Raw genomic sequence first — 14,762 nt, 5'->3', positions numbered from 1 at the left:
GACTTGAAACTGACCTAGAAAGTAGAGTTGAAATTGAAGTTGAAATCAGACTTGACATAGCGTATTTAATTGGAATTGAATTTTGACTAATTTAACGCTGAAGTTTTATTAGAAATTGAACTGGAAATTTGACTTAAAATGGGACTAAATTTTGATTGGAAGTTTTACTTGGAATTAGACATGAAATCGGACTTAAAAGAGAGTTTGAATTGGTGGTAAATTGGAAATTAAATTGCACTTGAAATTACACATGGAATTAAATTGCAAATTAAACTGAGAATTGGCATTCAAATTGTACTAGACTCTGAACTTAAAACCAGAGTTTGAATTTGACTTTAAATTGGTTAAGAACACAGGAGATTTCATCGTAAATTTGAATGCCTCAGGTAACATTAGAGCTGAGGAAATCATGATATCATTTGACGTAACGGCTTTGTTCCCTAGTGTTCCGGTGAACGAAGCCGTAAAACTTTTAGAAAATTGGCTACTTTTACAACGTAGTGGAAATGAGTGGAGAACAAAGGTTAAGGGCTACTTCACATTAACTCAACTTTGTATGGAGGAAAATTATCTGGAATTTAGAGGCAATTTTTCTAAGCAGATGAAGGGAGCCCCACTGGGGAACCCACTGTCACCTTTCTTATGTGAGCTATTTATGGCAAACTTAGAAAACAAATTAAAGGAAATGAATGTTTTACCATATTTATCGCTGGTGGAGATATGTGGACGATATATTTTGTATTTTAAAACAAGAGCACTTTGACACTCTCTTACACATACTCAGTCCACAGAGATATTAATTTTACATTTGAGAAGGAACAGAACAATAGACTTCCTTTCTTCCTTTGTCATAAGGAATTCCACAAAATTTGGAATCCGATTCAAGGAGCAGGTTTCAGAAGTAACAAAAGCTAGCAAAGAAGTACAGGAGAAAGAATTTTACCACTTCAAATCCAAAGTAGCCGAGCACATTTTCGAAGGAGAACATCCCATTACTTCTGAAAACATTAACCTTTTCCGCCCAGTCAATAATATTTGGAAGCTAGATGTTGCCGAATCTCTTGAAATTTAAAAAAAAATCCATCCAATCTTCTAAATAATCAAACAGGTAATAACATTTCACCACTTTTTAACCTAATAGGTAACAAAACATTTTCTTCTTTTTTAACGTTTTAATTGGAATTACATTAGACTAGAATTTAAACTTAAAATTAGGATAGACATATTTCGTCTTATTCTAACACGTATCTGTTTTTTGCACTTCTCCAGTCCCGTTTATCCGCTTTTTGTTCTATGTTTCTTCTTTTCAGTACCGTTTTCTTGATTTATACTCTCACTTTACTTCGTTTTTCCCCCGTTTGACCTCTTTTTTTCTCTTTTCTTCGTTTCCTGTTCTATTTTTTACTATCCGTTTTCCGTCTCCTCCCCTTTTCCTTTTTGTTTTTCTCTTTTTAGGGGGAAAATCCTTTTTTTCTATCACGTTTATTCTGTTTTTGGTTTTCTTTTCACCTTTGCTCTCCGGGGTTTCTCTTTTATTTTCCCAGTTTGTCCCTTTTTTACCTTTTTTCCACCGATTTTCCTGTTCGTCTTTTGCTGTCCCATTTTTTTCATCCCATTCTTATTTTCCATTCCAGTTTTGATTGACTCTTTCACCTTTTATCTCCCGTTTGACCTCTTTTTCCCGAAATCCTCGTTTCGTCCTCCATCGATTTTTCTTTTTCTCTTTTGATTTTCGTGTTCTGTTTTCTCTTTTTTGTCTCGTTTTCCCTACTTTTTTCTCTCTGTTTTTTTCTGCCTGCTGTTTCCTCTTCTGTTTTTCGCCCTTTTCAACCCTAATTTTTCTCTTGTTTTTCTCGTTTCGTTTTGGTTTTTTGTCCTTTTTCTTTCATTTTTCCTTTCGTTCCGGCCTTTTGTCCAATTAAGCTTCTTTATTTTTTTTTTGTTTTTGATAGTTCCGGTGTCGTTTTTTGGTTTTATTCGGTTCGGTTGTTCCACATTTTTCGGTTCTTCTCTCATTTTGCCTCCTTTTCTATCCCGTTTGTAGAGCACTGAATTTAGAGACTGGCCATATCACTCAATAACTCGCATCATTAAACCAACGACACTCATTGAAGATATGTCGCTGGTTTAATGATGACAACTACTCGTGAGCTACTGAGTTACTATGGTCAGTCTCTGTATTCAGTGCTCTACCGTTTGTCTAATTTCTCCCTTCCCCCCTGCGGAGTTTTATGCCGCGCTGAAATGCTTATGTGCATGATCGTTTTTTGTCCACTTCCCATGGTCAGATCATTACAAAATTAGTATTCTGCCTGTCAGCTAAATCTGGATTATTTTCCCTAATGCCAATGTATATGTAGGAACGAAACAGCAACATTACAGTTGTTGCTCTTTCTCTCTCTGACTACAGTAATTTCAGTATGTCGCAGTTTGATCGCAGTTAGGTGCAATCACGGTTTTAAACTACCGAGTCCAGTTTGGTGGGAAGTGCAAAAGACTGTCTAAAACTAAAATCTAAAACAAAAAATAACGATTCGGGAGTAGTTTGAACACGAAATAATTCTACACTTGATCTCAATTACCCTCTTTAGTGCGCTGTTTAGTCTCTAAAATTGGTCATTAAGCCAGGAAAATGTGAATCAGAATGCCGAACAAGACATAACGAAAACAAAAAAAAATAGCTGAAATAAAATTAAAATGGCGCTAGGCGGTAATGTTTTCAGCAACAAGTAACACGTAAAACTCCCTTCCGCTTATCACGGCGATGCAAATACACTTGAACGGATTAATTTTGCATGAAATAGTTGCTGGCGTTATTAGCTGGCTATTGGCTAAGAAAATTGGCCCTTTTCACATGTTGCGCGAGAATTTGCAATATTTTGTTCCAATCATGATTGGAACTTTGTCAATTCGTGATGTTAATATATATATAGTTTGTCCATCTGTTGCTTGCACTCGTAACCAAGGAAACAACTGCCATTAAAACCACGTTGTTTGCGACTTGACTTGCTTTGATGCTCATGCTGGATGAGCCGTGAAAGTAATGTTATTTTTAATGAATTGTTGTTGGACATGGGCATCGGAAATGAACCACAAGTTTTAGTGGAGTTTAATGGAGCCCTCTAAACGTGCGTAAGGATAACCTCCGAATTAGGTAAGCTTAATTGATCAACACATAAAGTAACAGCCAAAGTTCACTATAACATATAGTGCAATAGAAAACGATGTAAAGCATGTACGGTGTACGGTCGAGCACCTTTATGCATCTGCTTCTTCCGGAGTTCCAATTTGCGTTCACGCAATTTAAATCACAGAAAAATCTGTTTAATAGGGCGCTAACAGTAGTTAACATGTAATGAGTCATCCATCACGTGCAAGATATTTGAATCACTCTTAACTTTTCTCTAAGCAAATCTAACTACCCATTCAACCTCACGAAGTGTCAATATTTAGTTTTTAGTTTCGTTTCTTACCTTTGTAATGGCCATCAACAAAGCGCAGGGCCGGTCATTGAAGCATGAAGGGTCGTGAACAATTTTTATGTCCAATGACCAATCACGCTGATGATTGCAAAATTTGTTAATTATTCAAGCGACGCAGCAGATTGCTATTATCCTCATTGAAGGCTTATGTGAGGCTCATAGGTTGGTCGAGGTTTTCATTGTTGTTCTGAATATACGCTCCAGAACCCAACCAGCAGTGTCTATTATGTTCCAGTTAAAATTTCATAACTTCGGGACTTTCCTCTCAAATGACTTGAAAAAGTAATTTAATATGCAGAATATTTCAAAAATGCATCTGTAAAATAAAAAACTCGAATTAAAAAAAAAATCTGTTTTTTGGAAATGCCTGGACCGATTTTTTTTGTATGCCAGAAGGGCATTGGGTTAAAAGGCCACTGCGACAGTCTTAATGATCGTCTTTTGTGGCAGGCCCCGCTTGCTGTACACAGTTCATACCCATTGATGGAGTTGAGCGGGAAAGTTGTAATCCTGTGCCCCAATGCGGTACTACATGGTTTATAAGGCCAATGAACAATTTTCACCGTACAAACTTCGGCTTTTTCGAACCCGTAGCGTTCAGTGTGAGGTTATTCACTACTATTGAGCATCTGTTCGAGTTCGGCGAACCTTCGCACTTGTTTAAAAGCAAAATTACTAGGTCCAGTGCAATTTGATTGTTATGTTAGTTCATTAAGACAAATTTTGTCAGATGATATAAAATAAAAAAAAATAAATAAAAATAAATAAATAAATAAATAAATAAATGACCGTTTTGGGATTTAGGCTCCATACCTAACTTCCTAAGAAGCTGTGCCTTGATAATGCAAGAGCTCCGCAATAGCTGAGCAGATGCGCTGAACTTTCAGGTTCAGAGTTACAAAAGCGGCAGGTGTCGGATGATACCTTGTCGATATTCTTTAAATGATAAAGAGCGGGGCTGTGTCCTGTTAGGAGTCCCATGATTGTGCGTAGTTCACTACGTGTTAAATGGAGTAGTTTTTTAGCTACTGCAGGGTTTGGGTAGATAAATTGTTTGGCTTGTCTACAACCCTGTGTTTGATTCCAACGGGATGCTATTTCTAGCTTTTCCCATGTCATCAGTTCGCCTTTCACGGCGGATGTGGAGGTGCCCAGAAACGGTTCAGGACCAATAAATTGCTGAGCTGATCCTTGTCTTGCTAGGTTGTCAGCAAATTCATTGCCCTCGATTCCGCAGTGACCGGGCACCCAAAGTAATAAAACTTTGTTTTGGCGGGAGAGCTCCCTCAATGCTGTGCTGCACTCCCAAACTAATTTGGACACGCATTTGGCGGACTTGAGTGCCAGTAGTGCTGCTGGGCTGTCCGTGAAGATACCGATTTTCGCATGCCTGTACTTTCGTTTCAAGCATATTGTTGCACAGATGTATATTGCATATACTTCTGCTTGAAAAAAGGTGGGCCACTTTCCTAATGAGATAGTTTCCCTGATGCCGGGTCCGTAGACTCCGGAGCCTGTGCAGGCCCCCATTTTTTAACCATTTGTAAAAAAGCAGATAGTTCCAGATGGAAGATCGGGCCCTCCATTATTCCACATTGAGCGATCTGTTTCAATCACCTCATATGGAACGTCCATATTGGGCCTGGCTGCCATGCAGTCAGAGACTGAAGTTACTAAGGGTGTCAGATTGAACTCCCGACGTATGCGAAGATGACCGATTTGATCACCTTCGAGAATAGTTTAACTCCTTTGCAACCGTAGTGCGCCGAGCTCTGCTTCCTTCTTCACATGAAGATGCAAAGGCAGTAAGCATAGCATTGCCTCCATGGCTGCAGTAGGTGTTGTACGCATGGCACTGGTAACTGTAAGACAGGCCAGGCGCTGAACTTTGTTAAGTTTAGCTTGGGCTGTCACCTCATTCACCTTTGGCCACCATACGACTGCAGCATAGGTTATCCTAGGCCGTGCAGTAGTAGTATATGACCAAAAGACTAGTTGAGGTTTCAACTTACGGAATTACGTGAGGCAATCAGATGATCCCTAAAGGAACTCCAATTAGTTTTCCTCGGATTCCTGAATTGTTCTCTCTTTAGAGGATTAGCCTCGATGTCGAAAATGATATGTCTGTGGTCTGATAAACTTGGTTCATCAGAGACATGCCAATTTTTGACTTTCTCAGCTATAGAGGCGCTACATAGAGTAAGGTCTAGGACCTCTTGTCTGATAGCGTTTATAAAGGTGGGGTCATTCCCTACATTGATTACATTGACTTCGTTAGAAGTAAGATATTCAAGTAGGTACTCACCCCTGTTATTTGTGTCCGAGCTGCCCCATATCGTGTGGTGCGCATTTGCGTCGCAGCCTATCACGTACGGCTTGTTGACTGCTCTGCAGTACCGCACAAGTTCAGCAACCTCGGGCGGTGGTATTTCGTCCTTGTCCCCTGGAAAGTAGGCGGACGCAACGACTATCTCCTGCTTCCCTCTAGTCGTCGGGACTACCACCGTTATAGCAACGACATCGCGTTGGATGAACTCTGTAATCGGAGAAAATGTTATTTTCTTATTTAACAGAATGGCAGTCCTCGGCTTGGACTGTGTATTGCAATAGATCAACTTACCATTAGCGCCGGATAGACAGAGGATTTTGGTATCGTTAATCCATGGCTCCTGGATCAAAGCAGCACTCAGCTGCTCATTGGTGACCCTCCGGCTTAGGACACTACATGCGCCCTTGGCATGGTGGAGGTTCACCTGAACGCAGCGAAAGCTGCTCATTTTGTGCAGGATTACCGTTTTCAGCTTGATCCAATGATGGATCGAGCCTTGGCGTACGGATACCAGCAGCGTTTTCGCTGAGTTGAGCGGCCGAGTCGCCCACACCGGCAGGCTTCGGTTGCTGCAGGCGACAGGCCACAGATGTCCGACCCGCACTTAACGGCGGATTGAGCCTCTGAGGTCTACTATCGACTAGTGATTGCTGCGTACGCCTCTTGCGAGGTTTTCGCGGCGCTCGCCTAGTCTTCGCAGGATTGCATTGTTTAGGTGGCGGCGGGGCACTTCCAGTGGGAAGTTCCGCACTTTCCACCCTCAACGTTGCAGGATTGCATTGTCTTGGTGGTGGCGGGGCACTCCCAGAAGGGAGTTCCGCTCGTACCTTCCTCGACTTTGCAGCAGAGACTGTTGCGCCTGTGTTGATCAGACCTCTGCCAACCTGTCGCATGCGTGCTTTGCCAAACATAAAATTTAGCGTAAAGCGCTGCTCAGTGATCTGACTTGCCGACTTTTGGTCAACCTCCATTAACAGTTCCACGGTATTTCCACGCACAATGCGACGGCGTATCTGCCACGCTTGCGTTGAAAAGCCGTCGTTCTGATTCTGGAGGAATCTCAGGATTTTCTCGTCCATGGTACCGACACTGTCCTGGAAGTACCCTATGAAGGTGTGAGCCTTCGGCAGGTCCTTCGTGTCGTAGGCCCGTAGTTGTGCTCCTTCCCACGGGACGAGAGTAGATGCCGTTTGCTCCAGCCATTGACCGTGTTCTGGTCACAGCAAGCCAGTATCAAGTAGCCGTTCTTGAACTGGCAGCTCCTGAACTTGGGTCTAATGTCTGGAGTCTCCTGGTCAGCTATTTGATCCAGAAGAACGGCGCGGACAGTCTGGAGCTGATCCATAGTGAGCAGGGAAACGGAATAATCGGCCGTAGTTATGGCTACACTGAAAGCATCCACCATTTCCCTGTAGGTGCACCCCGAGGATGGTTTTGGTGCCGAAGGACTCGCGCAGGCTCGACTGTGTGGTCTCTTTTTAGTGGGACCTTTACTGCTGATGTTCGGCGACGTTGGAGAGACGCTTGGCCACATCTCCGGAAGTCTCAGGTTGCCCCTTGACTTCAGGTAGCGTCGCCGAATCGGGAAGGTTATCCGCGTCGCTCTCCGCATTCCCTGTTGGTGAATTCAGGATCAGGGATGAAGCCGAGAGTCCTCCTTCCAGTGACATGCTGTCGAGGTTAAAGTCCTCTGCCATCCCTGTATCAATCACTTCGCCAGTATCGTCCGTGCCGATCGGACTGCGCACTTCCGGTCTACCGTCGTGCGCCACCTCTACACCTACTCCGGTGTTTATCACCAACTCTTGGGGGTCGTTGGTTGCCCCATCAATTATTGTTTCAAGGTTATCCATGGCGATGGTTGTACTCTGCTGGAGACAAAATCAACGGTTCTTTACCAGCTTGGAACAGAGGGAGCAATTTACTGCACAGGGTGCTCTGGTACCATGCAGGCTCCGTTCGACCTTGGGAAACTTTATTAGACCCCCCCAAGTATTCATCCCTAGGCACGGGTCGCGTTACACCGAGGATTGGGGTCCTCCTCCGCACTTTGCTCAGAATATAGCAGGCTCCTAGACTACTTGCAACATTGAGAGCAAAAGATTTTTACAAGATTTGCCGCGGAAGAGACTCGATGTGCAGTTCCGGATAGATCCACCATAAATTTACCATGGAGCCATCCGGAGCTGCACGCCGAGCGACAAATCTCAACACTCCTCCTTTATCCTGGCGCTGTGACAGACAGCTCGGGTCCCGATCCAATTTCCCCATCACTTATTCACTCTTTTTAGGGAGCCACCCGTGGCGGTTCATCAGCGAAGGTCCGTCACTGGCGAAGTTAAGCAAATGATTCTAGTGTACACTTTAATTTTTTTAGAATTTTCAAATAAGTTCTCAAGTCAAAAAGAAATAGAAGGAAGATAAAATCCAGAATTTCAAATTAACTTCAGAGTTTGAACGTTAAAGATAACACGAATACGGCAAAATTTGGATCGAGATGTCAGTTTACCGAAAATTAAAATAAAATTCGAGTTCAGGGCGGGTTCCGATTCGACGAAAAATAAAATTACGAGCTCGGGCTTGGCAAATATGAAACTCGACCATCTCCGGTGCTCCAATCCTCAACGACAGTTGAGGCAGAATATGCTCGGCCATCGGAGAGGCTATTACCGCGGTACAAGGTGAAGAACTCTGGAGTATACGAAATGATTTGATTGGTTTAAAGAGAAATGCCAATAAATGGATGGAGAGAAAGAAAAGGACTTCGAAAAATTATCTGAGTATTACCACTAGCAAGAAATTGGTCAAATACCTGCTAGAAACGAACCAGCTAATCACTGCACTATTCTGAGAAGTAAAAAGGGCCAAGAGACTTAGTCCGTCTCTTTGGAAGATTTGGAAAAACTATTTCAAACTGGTGACATGCGCAAGTTTTAAGAGGTGAACCCATCTCGTAAGGGCTGCGCCCTGGAACCTGACATGTGACAGGGACGAGGACGAGAATCTTATCACAAAGGAGGCTGGTCAATAAGTGGAAGTAGTTCTTTCATGAGCGCGTCAATGACGATGTTGCAAAAGGAGGTGGAGGTAAAACGAGAAATCTTGTTGCTTAAAACCAACGAAGCTGCTGGTAAGGATCGTAGTTCTGCTGGTAAGCAGAACTTCATAAAAATAGCCGAAAAATGCTAATGCTAATGGCTCTACACTAAGTTACTTCCAATATTTCGAATGAGGAGGTGGTCGGTTTGATTGCTGCAACTATCATGTCATTACGCTGCTAAATACCGCCTACAAGAAACTCTCTCAGATCCAGTTACAACGCGGCCGTCACCACAAGGTTTCGTAGGGAATTATCAGGTGGGCTTCGTGGGAATATGATCCACTATAGACCGATTTTTTCCATCCTACAGATCTTGCCCAAATGTCAGGAGTACAAGTGCACACGCATCACGTCTTTGTTGACTTCAAAGCTGCATACGATACAGTCAATCGAGACCAGCTGTGGAGGTCGTAACCAGTTCTGCACTTTGTTAACCAACATGAGCTGAAGGGTGTCCCTTTGAATCGCTCAAAGCTGACTGCTAGTGAGCTGATGCCTAGAACGTGCAGCCAACGAACGGTCGTCGCTTGGTATAATGGTGGAACGAAACCATTGGTCTCCTTCGCTTCAGGTGCCATAGGGCGGGAAGGCTTATGCAGAGGACCCGAACCGACGCGTATGTTAAAGCGCGTGAGGTTGAGCCTTAAGCGGTCAGATTGGTGTTCAATCAATCCAGACGTTAGACGTAGCCAGAAATCATGCTTCCAGAAGGTATATCGCGATACGGAATCAAACCTCTAGGGCAGTGCCTACCAGACGGTGATGAAAAAGATAAAGGGTGCATCGACTCCGCAAGAGACCTGTCCACAGAACCCTTAGTAAATCATACCAGATTCCTGCCCTCGGAATTCCGAGGATTTTTATTCCATAACAAATGGGATTCCTTTACCAAATTATAGGTATCCTGGGGACTCGCCTTTTGGATTCTCATACAAGAATCCTGGTTCTATAAGTAAGGATTTGGTACGAATCTTATGCAGAACTCCTCTACACGATTCCAATGCGAACAGGAAATCCCAGAGATTCCGTACAAATCTTTCTGGTTCGTCCGGGACTCTTAGAGTCACCGTGGAAGGTTTATTCTTGCATCACGATCCAGTGACATGGCCTCCGATCACGTACGGTCAAACGAATTACACCCTCACCACATTTGTCAGGAATGAGGAGCTCATTGCGGTGGCCAGTGGTGTAAAGACGAAGAAGCATATCCAAGCATATCCCGATACGTTTAGAGAGACGCTTCGCATCGGCATAAAAAAACACTAAAAGACTGCACCATACTGCTTCCAAGAAGATTCTGCACCGTCTCACCAGGTGAAAGCTACACAGGCTTGGTACGAGGACAAATTTCCGGATATTATTACTTCGAAAGAGTGGCTTGTATCTTCGCCTGAAGTTTTAATCCACTAAATTTCTATTCGTGGGGTACGAAGCTGCACGCTTATTTATCATATTTGTATACCAGAAAATGAATTTATTAAAAAGTGCAGGAGACAGGCAATACTTTGTAAAAAGTTTTACAAAAAACCTATATGGGTATTTCTATGAGTACACAAGAGATCGATTCGTTTTCGAATTGTTGCTATAAAAAAATCGTGGATTAACCAGTTCTGCAGTAAGTTATTAATAACTGAATGCAAGGCAAAAAAACAATTTCGAAACGATATAGTAGAATAAACCAAATTTGCTATTAGAAAAATTAGTAATAAACCAGCACGACGGTGTAATAGCATTCGACCAACCTGACCAATACCGTACTTCTGGTTCTCGTTTTTCTGCCACCAAAGCGCAAAAAAACGTCTTTTATTTTGATTCCTTTCAAAACTTGTCATTCTCCAGCTGTGCAACAAAGGCCTGTGCGAGTGCAGTTTTCAATCCAGTGTCCGTGCGTTTAGTGGTGTTTCACATCCACAAAAACTTGAAATTTTCCAGTTATCGATCCAACTGTGGTGGTGACACGGAAAAGAATGCTGATTACCAAAGAGTTCCTATCGGATATCCGAGAGGAGTTCGAGAAGGCGCACAAGAAAATCGACGAAGATAGCAAGAATGATCCACCGACGGAACCGTTCCGTTCGCACTATGCAGCCCGTGATATCCTGCAATCGGTTCAGCGTAAGCTGAAGGATCTGTTTTTAAAGCTTCATGTGGATTCTGATGGCGAATTGATTGTTCGGTGCATTCTGGCAAATGTGTTGAAAGATATTGGTAAAATTTCAATTTTCACGGAAGAACTAACAAATGCAGAGCTAGCATTGAAGGAAGCAGCAGTACTACTAGATAGCGATTTCGAAAAACCACAAGCTGTTAATGCGAAAATTGAGTTGCTTAACCAGCTAGCAATATTGTACTGGAACCGGGGAAACTTTGAAGAGTCAAAACGGCACCTGGACCTGGCAAAGGATGCATATGAAACAGCTAAACTAAACGAAACCGAACCTTTAACCATATCGGATCTTTTCGGTACGAAAGATGAGATCGAGAAAGGAAAGGGCCTTAAATTAATGGAGAAAAATCACACTCTGACCCTGTATTACCTTGCGCAAGTTTATGGCCATTTGGAGGATTTGAAACTTTCCGCCCGTTACTGTCATCTAACGTTGAAGCGTCAGCTGGATCACGATGATTACGAGCACGTGGACTGGGCACTAAATGCGGCCACTTTGTCACAGTATTTCTTTCCACAGAACTGTCTTAGTCAGGCAAGGCACCTACTGGCGGCGGCTTCCTACATGTTGGATCGTTTCGAGGAAGATGTAATTGCGAAAGAAACCAATCCAGCTGCCAAGGAGGAAAAAATTGAGTCGCACCGCCATCGATCGGCTGATATTGCACGATGTTGGGCCAAATATGATCTGCACATTCTGACCACATCAAAAGAGCGGCTGTGCAACGATGATGACGATGAGACAGCAGGAGATCGACAACATCCGAAGGAATGCTTAAGCCCAGTCAGAGAGGTTAATCGATTCGTTGGGTTAGAGGGAATTTCCGCATACGAAGATCAAATTACCGATGAATTTTGCTTAACCTTTGATGATGCCAAGCTGGTGATGTTGAACGGTTTATCGTGGTTGAACAAAGCGAAGGATTACTATACGAAAGAAACGGAAGCGTCGCAATATGCGAAAATCATCCAGGATGTTGCCTCTTTCTATAAAAATTTGGCATTCTTCGACGATAACGAGGATAATCAATGTAAATTGTATAAGAGAAGTGCAGATCAACTTGAGGAATTGGACGAGATCTTGAATGCAACGTACTATCAAATGATTTGCAGGTACCTAGTCGAGTCAATCTTTCAATGACCGGAAATTAACCGTTTTTTTACTTATAGAGAAGTTTGGTATGAATTAGGTCTCACCTATTCAAAAATGTTGGACGTCAAACTAACCAAACTGGAAGCGGACGAGCGACCATCTCCGCACGCTCTCGGCAAAATCAACAAGCTCTGTGAGAAGAGCATTTCCAAGTTTCAGAAATTTATCGACTCGTACAAAATACCGGCGGACACGCTGGAAATTCCGCCGGGCATCGACGAATCGGAACTGCAGCCGATTCTGTTCGCCTACTTCCACATCGGTCGGCTGTACTACAAGGTCATCACACCGGACAAGCGACTGCAGCTGGTCAACGTGAAGAACAGCTTCCGGTACTATCACAACTTTGTTAAACATTGCGAACAGTTCGAAGCCGTCGGTGCCTTGCTCAAGGCGGAGATGGGAGTTTGCAAAGAGATGAACCAGCTGCTGCCGTTGAAAATTAAAAGGTTAACGGATGAGCTCAGCGGCTAAGTGCTGAATCGGTTAGAGGGGATAACTATAATGAGTCACTAGTGAAGATACAGCAAATAAAAAAGTAAAATTATAGTTTGTGCATCAATTCTAGTTTAAGCGGCTTTTTTAGATTAAATCGGGAGCCGCAAAAAACCGATATAGCTTAATAAGCAATAAATAAATAACACTTCAGTGCGACGTTTTTCGCTGGTTTGCCCAAAATGGTAGTAAATACTCGTTATCTTGTACTTTTGGTTTAATCTTTACGCACTTTGTCAGAAGTAAAGTTCAACGGCAGGAATGATTATTCAAGCATGTGTATAATCAATTTACGCTCGAATAAATAGATCGTAATCCAAAGTAAAGAAAACAGAGTGAGTAAAATAAAGAGACGGCAAAGAACTCACCGTAGCAAGCCAAACTGAAATTTGTTAGTAGTAAGTAGCAGGCGTTGAGGCCGAACAACAACATAGTAACCATGCAGCAAAATAATTCTCAACTGTTTCAACCACAGTAAAAAGTAGTTTTTTGCTATTCTAATATCCTTAGGTAGGTTTTGGAGCCCAGATTTTCTTAAGAAAAATTCTCAAGGCGCCTACTTGAGCAATCAATTCCGTCAATTACATCCACGTCAAAGACGCAAAGACGGCCCATAAGTTATGGGCGAAGCTTGAAACAGAACCGTGGAGAGGTTTATTTTTTACTTACTTGCGTGTCCATGCCCGCCGGTCCGGCAGAACGGAGGGATGAAATCAGAGATCTATACTGCCGACGGTTACCCGCCGTGACTTTTACCCGTCGTCAGGACCGGTTCTCGTCTACAGCTTGGATGTCGTTGACTAAGCTGCGTCGCCATTAGCCTCTAGGTCTGTCTCTTTTACGCTGTTTTTGTGGATTCCAATCTGCAGGTATCATTCGCTCCTTTTCTCAAGGTGTGTTCGATCTACTTCCACCCATGTTTACGAATTTCTGTAGCTATCGGCCGTTAATGACATTGACGATAGAGTTCCTCATCGAATATCCAGTTATCAGGCTACCAGGCACGAATGACATATCGCAGACCACGATTAATTAATTCCTGCAGTTTTTGCGTTGACTCCGCCGAGATTCACCACGTTTTGAAGGCACGGATTGGGTTTATAGAAACAGACCTTGAAAAGAACAAGGTTATGATCATAAGTGCTGGAAAATTCCGGCTCTCCGGTCACCGGCGATAGCATCAAGACGAAGCTACGAAGTCCTATTTTCCAAGGATCAAGGCTGGGCGTTTGATCCCGGTACAGCAGATCACGTCACTAAGGATCGAGATCTGCTATGCGATGAGCGACCGATTCATACCAACAATGTCTAACAATCTTCTGTCGGTGAGTCAAATCGTCCACTGTGGTTCAGCAAGCAAGGCGTGAAGGTTATCGATCCGGATGACGTGCTGATAGTAACCGGGTTCGACTACTTGCGACATGGATTGTTCCAGTCGCCTCGAGTCTGTGTCAGCAGATTTAAACGTACGGCATAGGAGAATGGGCCACATCAACATCCAGCCATCCAGTCTGAACCTATTAGGAATGGCTCAGACACTCTGGGATGCAGTTCAAGAAATCGACGATGGACAACTGTGCGGTGCCATGGGTAAGCAAACCCGTCTATCATTTCCGAAAAGCGATCATCGTGACAGTGGCAGCTAGTACATAAAAATGGATTTCTGTCTGTCTGTCCGTATGTTCCTTATAGAATCGAAAACTACTGAACCGATCGGCGAGAAAATTTGCATGTAGGGGTTTTTGGGGCAAGGGAAGGTTCTTATGATGGTTAGAGACCCCTCCCCCTACTAAGAGGGGGGCTCCCACACAAATGAAACTCAAATTTCTGCATAACTCGAGAACTAATCAAGCAAATGGAACAAAATATGACATGTGGGTGTTTTTGGAGACAAGAATGTTTTCTATGGTGAATTGAAACCTCTCCCCACTTTAGGAGGGGGGCTCTTATACAAATGAAGTACAAATTCTCTCATAACTCGAGAACTAATTAATCAAATGGAACCATATTTGGCATATGGGTGTTTTTGAAGGCAT

At 43.1% G+C, this 14,762-nt stretch overlaps 1 protein-coding gene across 1 annotated transcript; it reads left to right on the top strand.

The window, feature by feature from the left end:
- The first annotated feature begins 10,812 nt into the window (after positions 1 to 10,812).
- LOC128742591 (KIF-binding protein) lies at positions 10,813 to 13,099 on the top strand. The gene is made up of 2 exons (XM_053839002.1): positions 10,813 to 12,191; positions 12,249 to 13,099. The coding sequence occupies exons 1-2, from the start codon at positions 10,879 to 10,881 to the stop codon at positions 12,703 to 12,705; spliced, it is 1,770 nt and encodes a 589-aa protein (XP_053694977.1). The 5' UTR covers positions 10,813 to 10,878; the 3' UTR covers positions 12,706 to 13,099.
- Positions 13,100 to 14,762: the final 1,663 nt, after the last annotated feature.

The sequence above is a fragment of the Sabethes cyaneus genome, chromosome 3 (genome assembly GCF_943734655.1).
Source record: "Sabethes cyaneus chromosome 3, idSabCyanKW18_F2, whole genome shotgun sequence".
Classification (NCBI taxonomy): domain Eukaryota; kingdom Metazoa; phylum Arthropoda; class Insecta; order Diptera; family Culicidae; genus Sabethes; species Sabethes cyaneus.
Note: the sequence above shows the minus strand (reverse complement) of the source record. Positions and strands in the feature narration are given on the sequence as shown.

Coding starts and splice junctions, on each gene's coding strand:
- LOC128742591 (XM_053839002.1), top strand. CDS start 10,879: ATGCTGATTACCAAAGAGTTCCTATCGGATATCCGAGAGGAGTTCGAG. Junction 12,192..12,248: donor TACTATCAAATGATTTGCAG/GTACCTAGTCGA, acceptor TTTTACTTATAG/AGAAGTTTGGTATGAATTAG.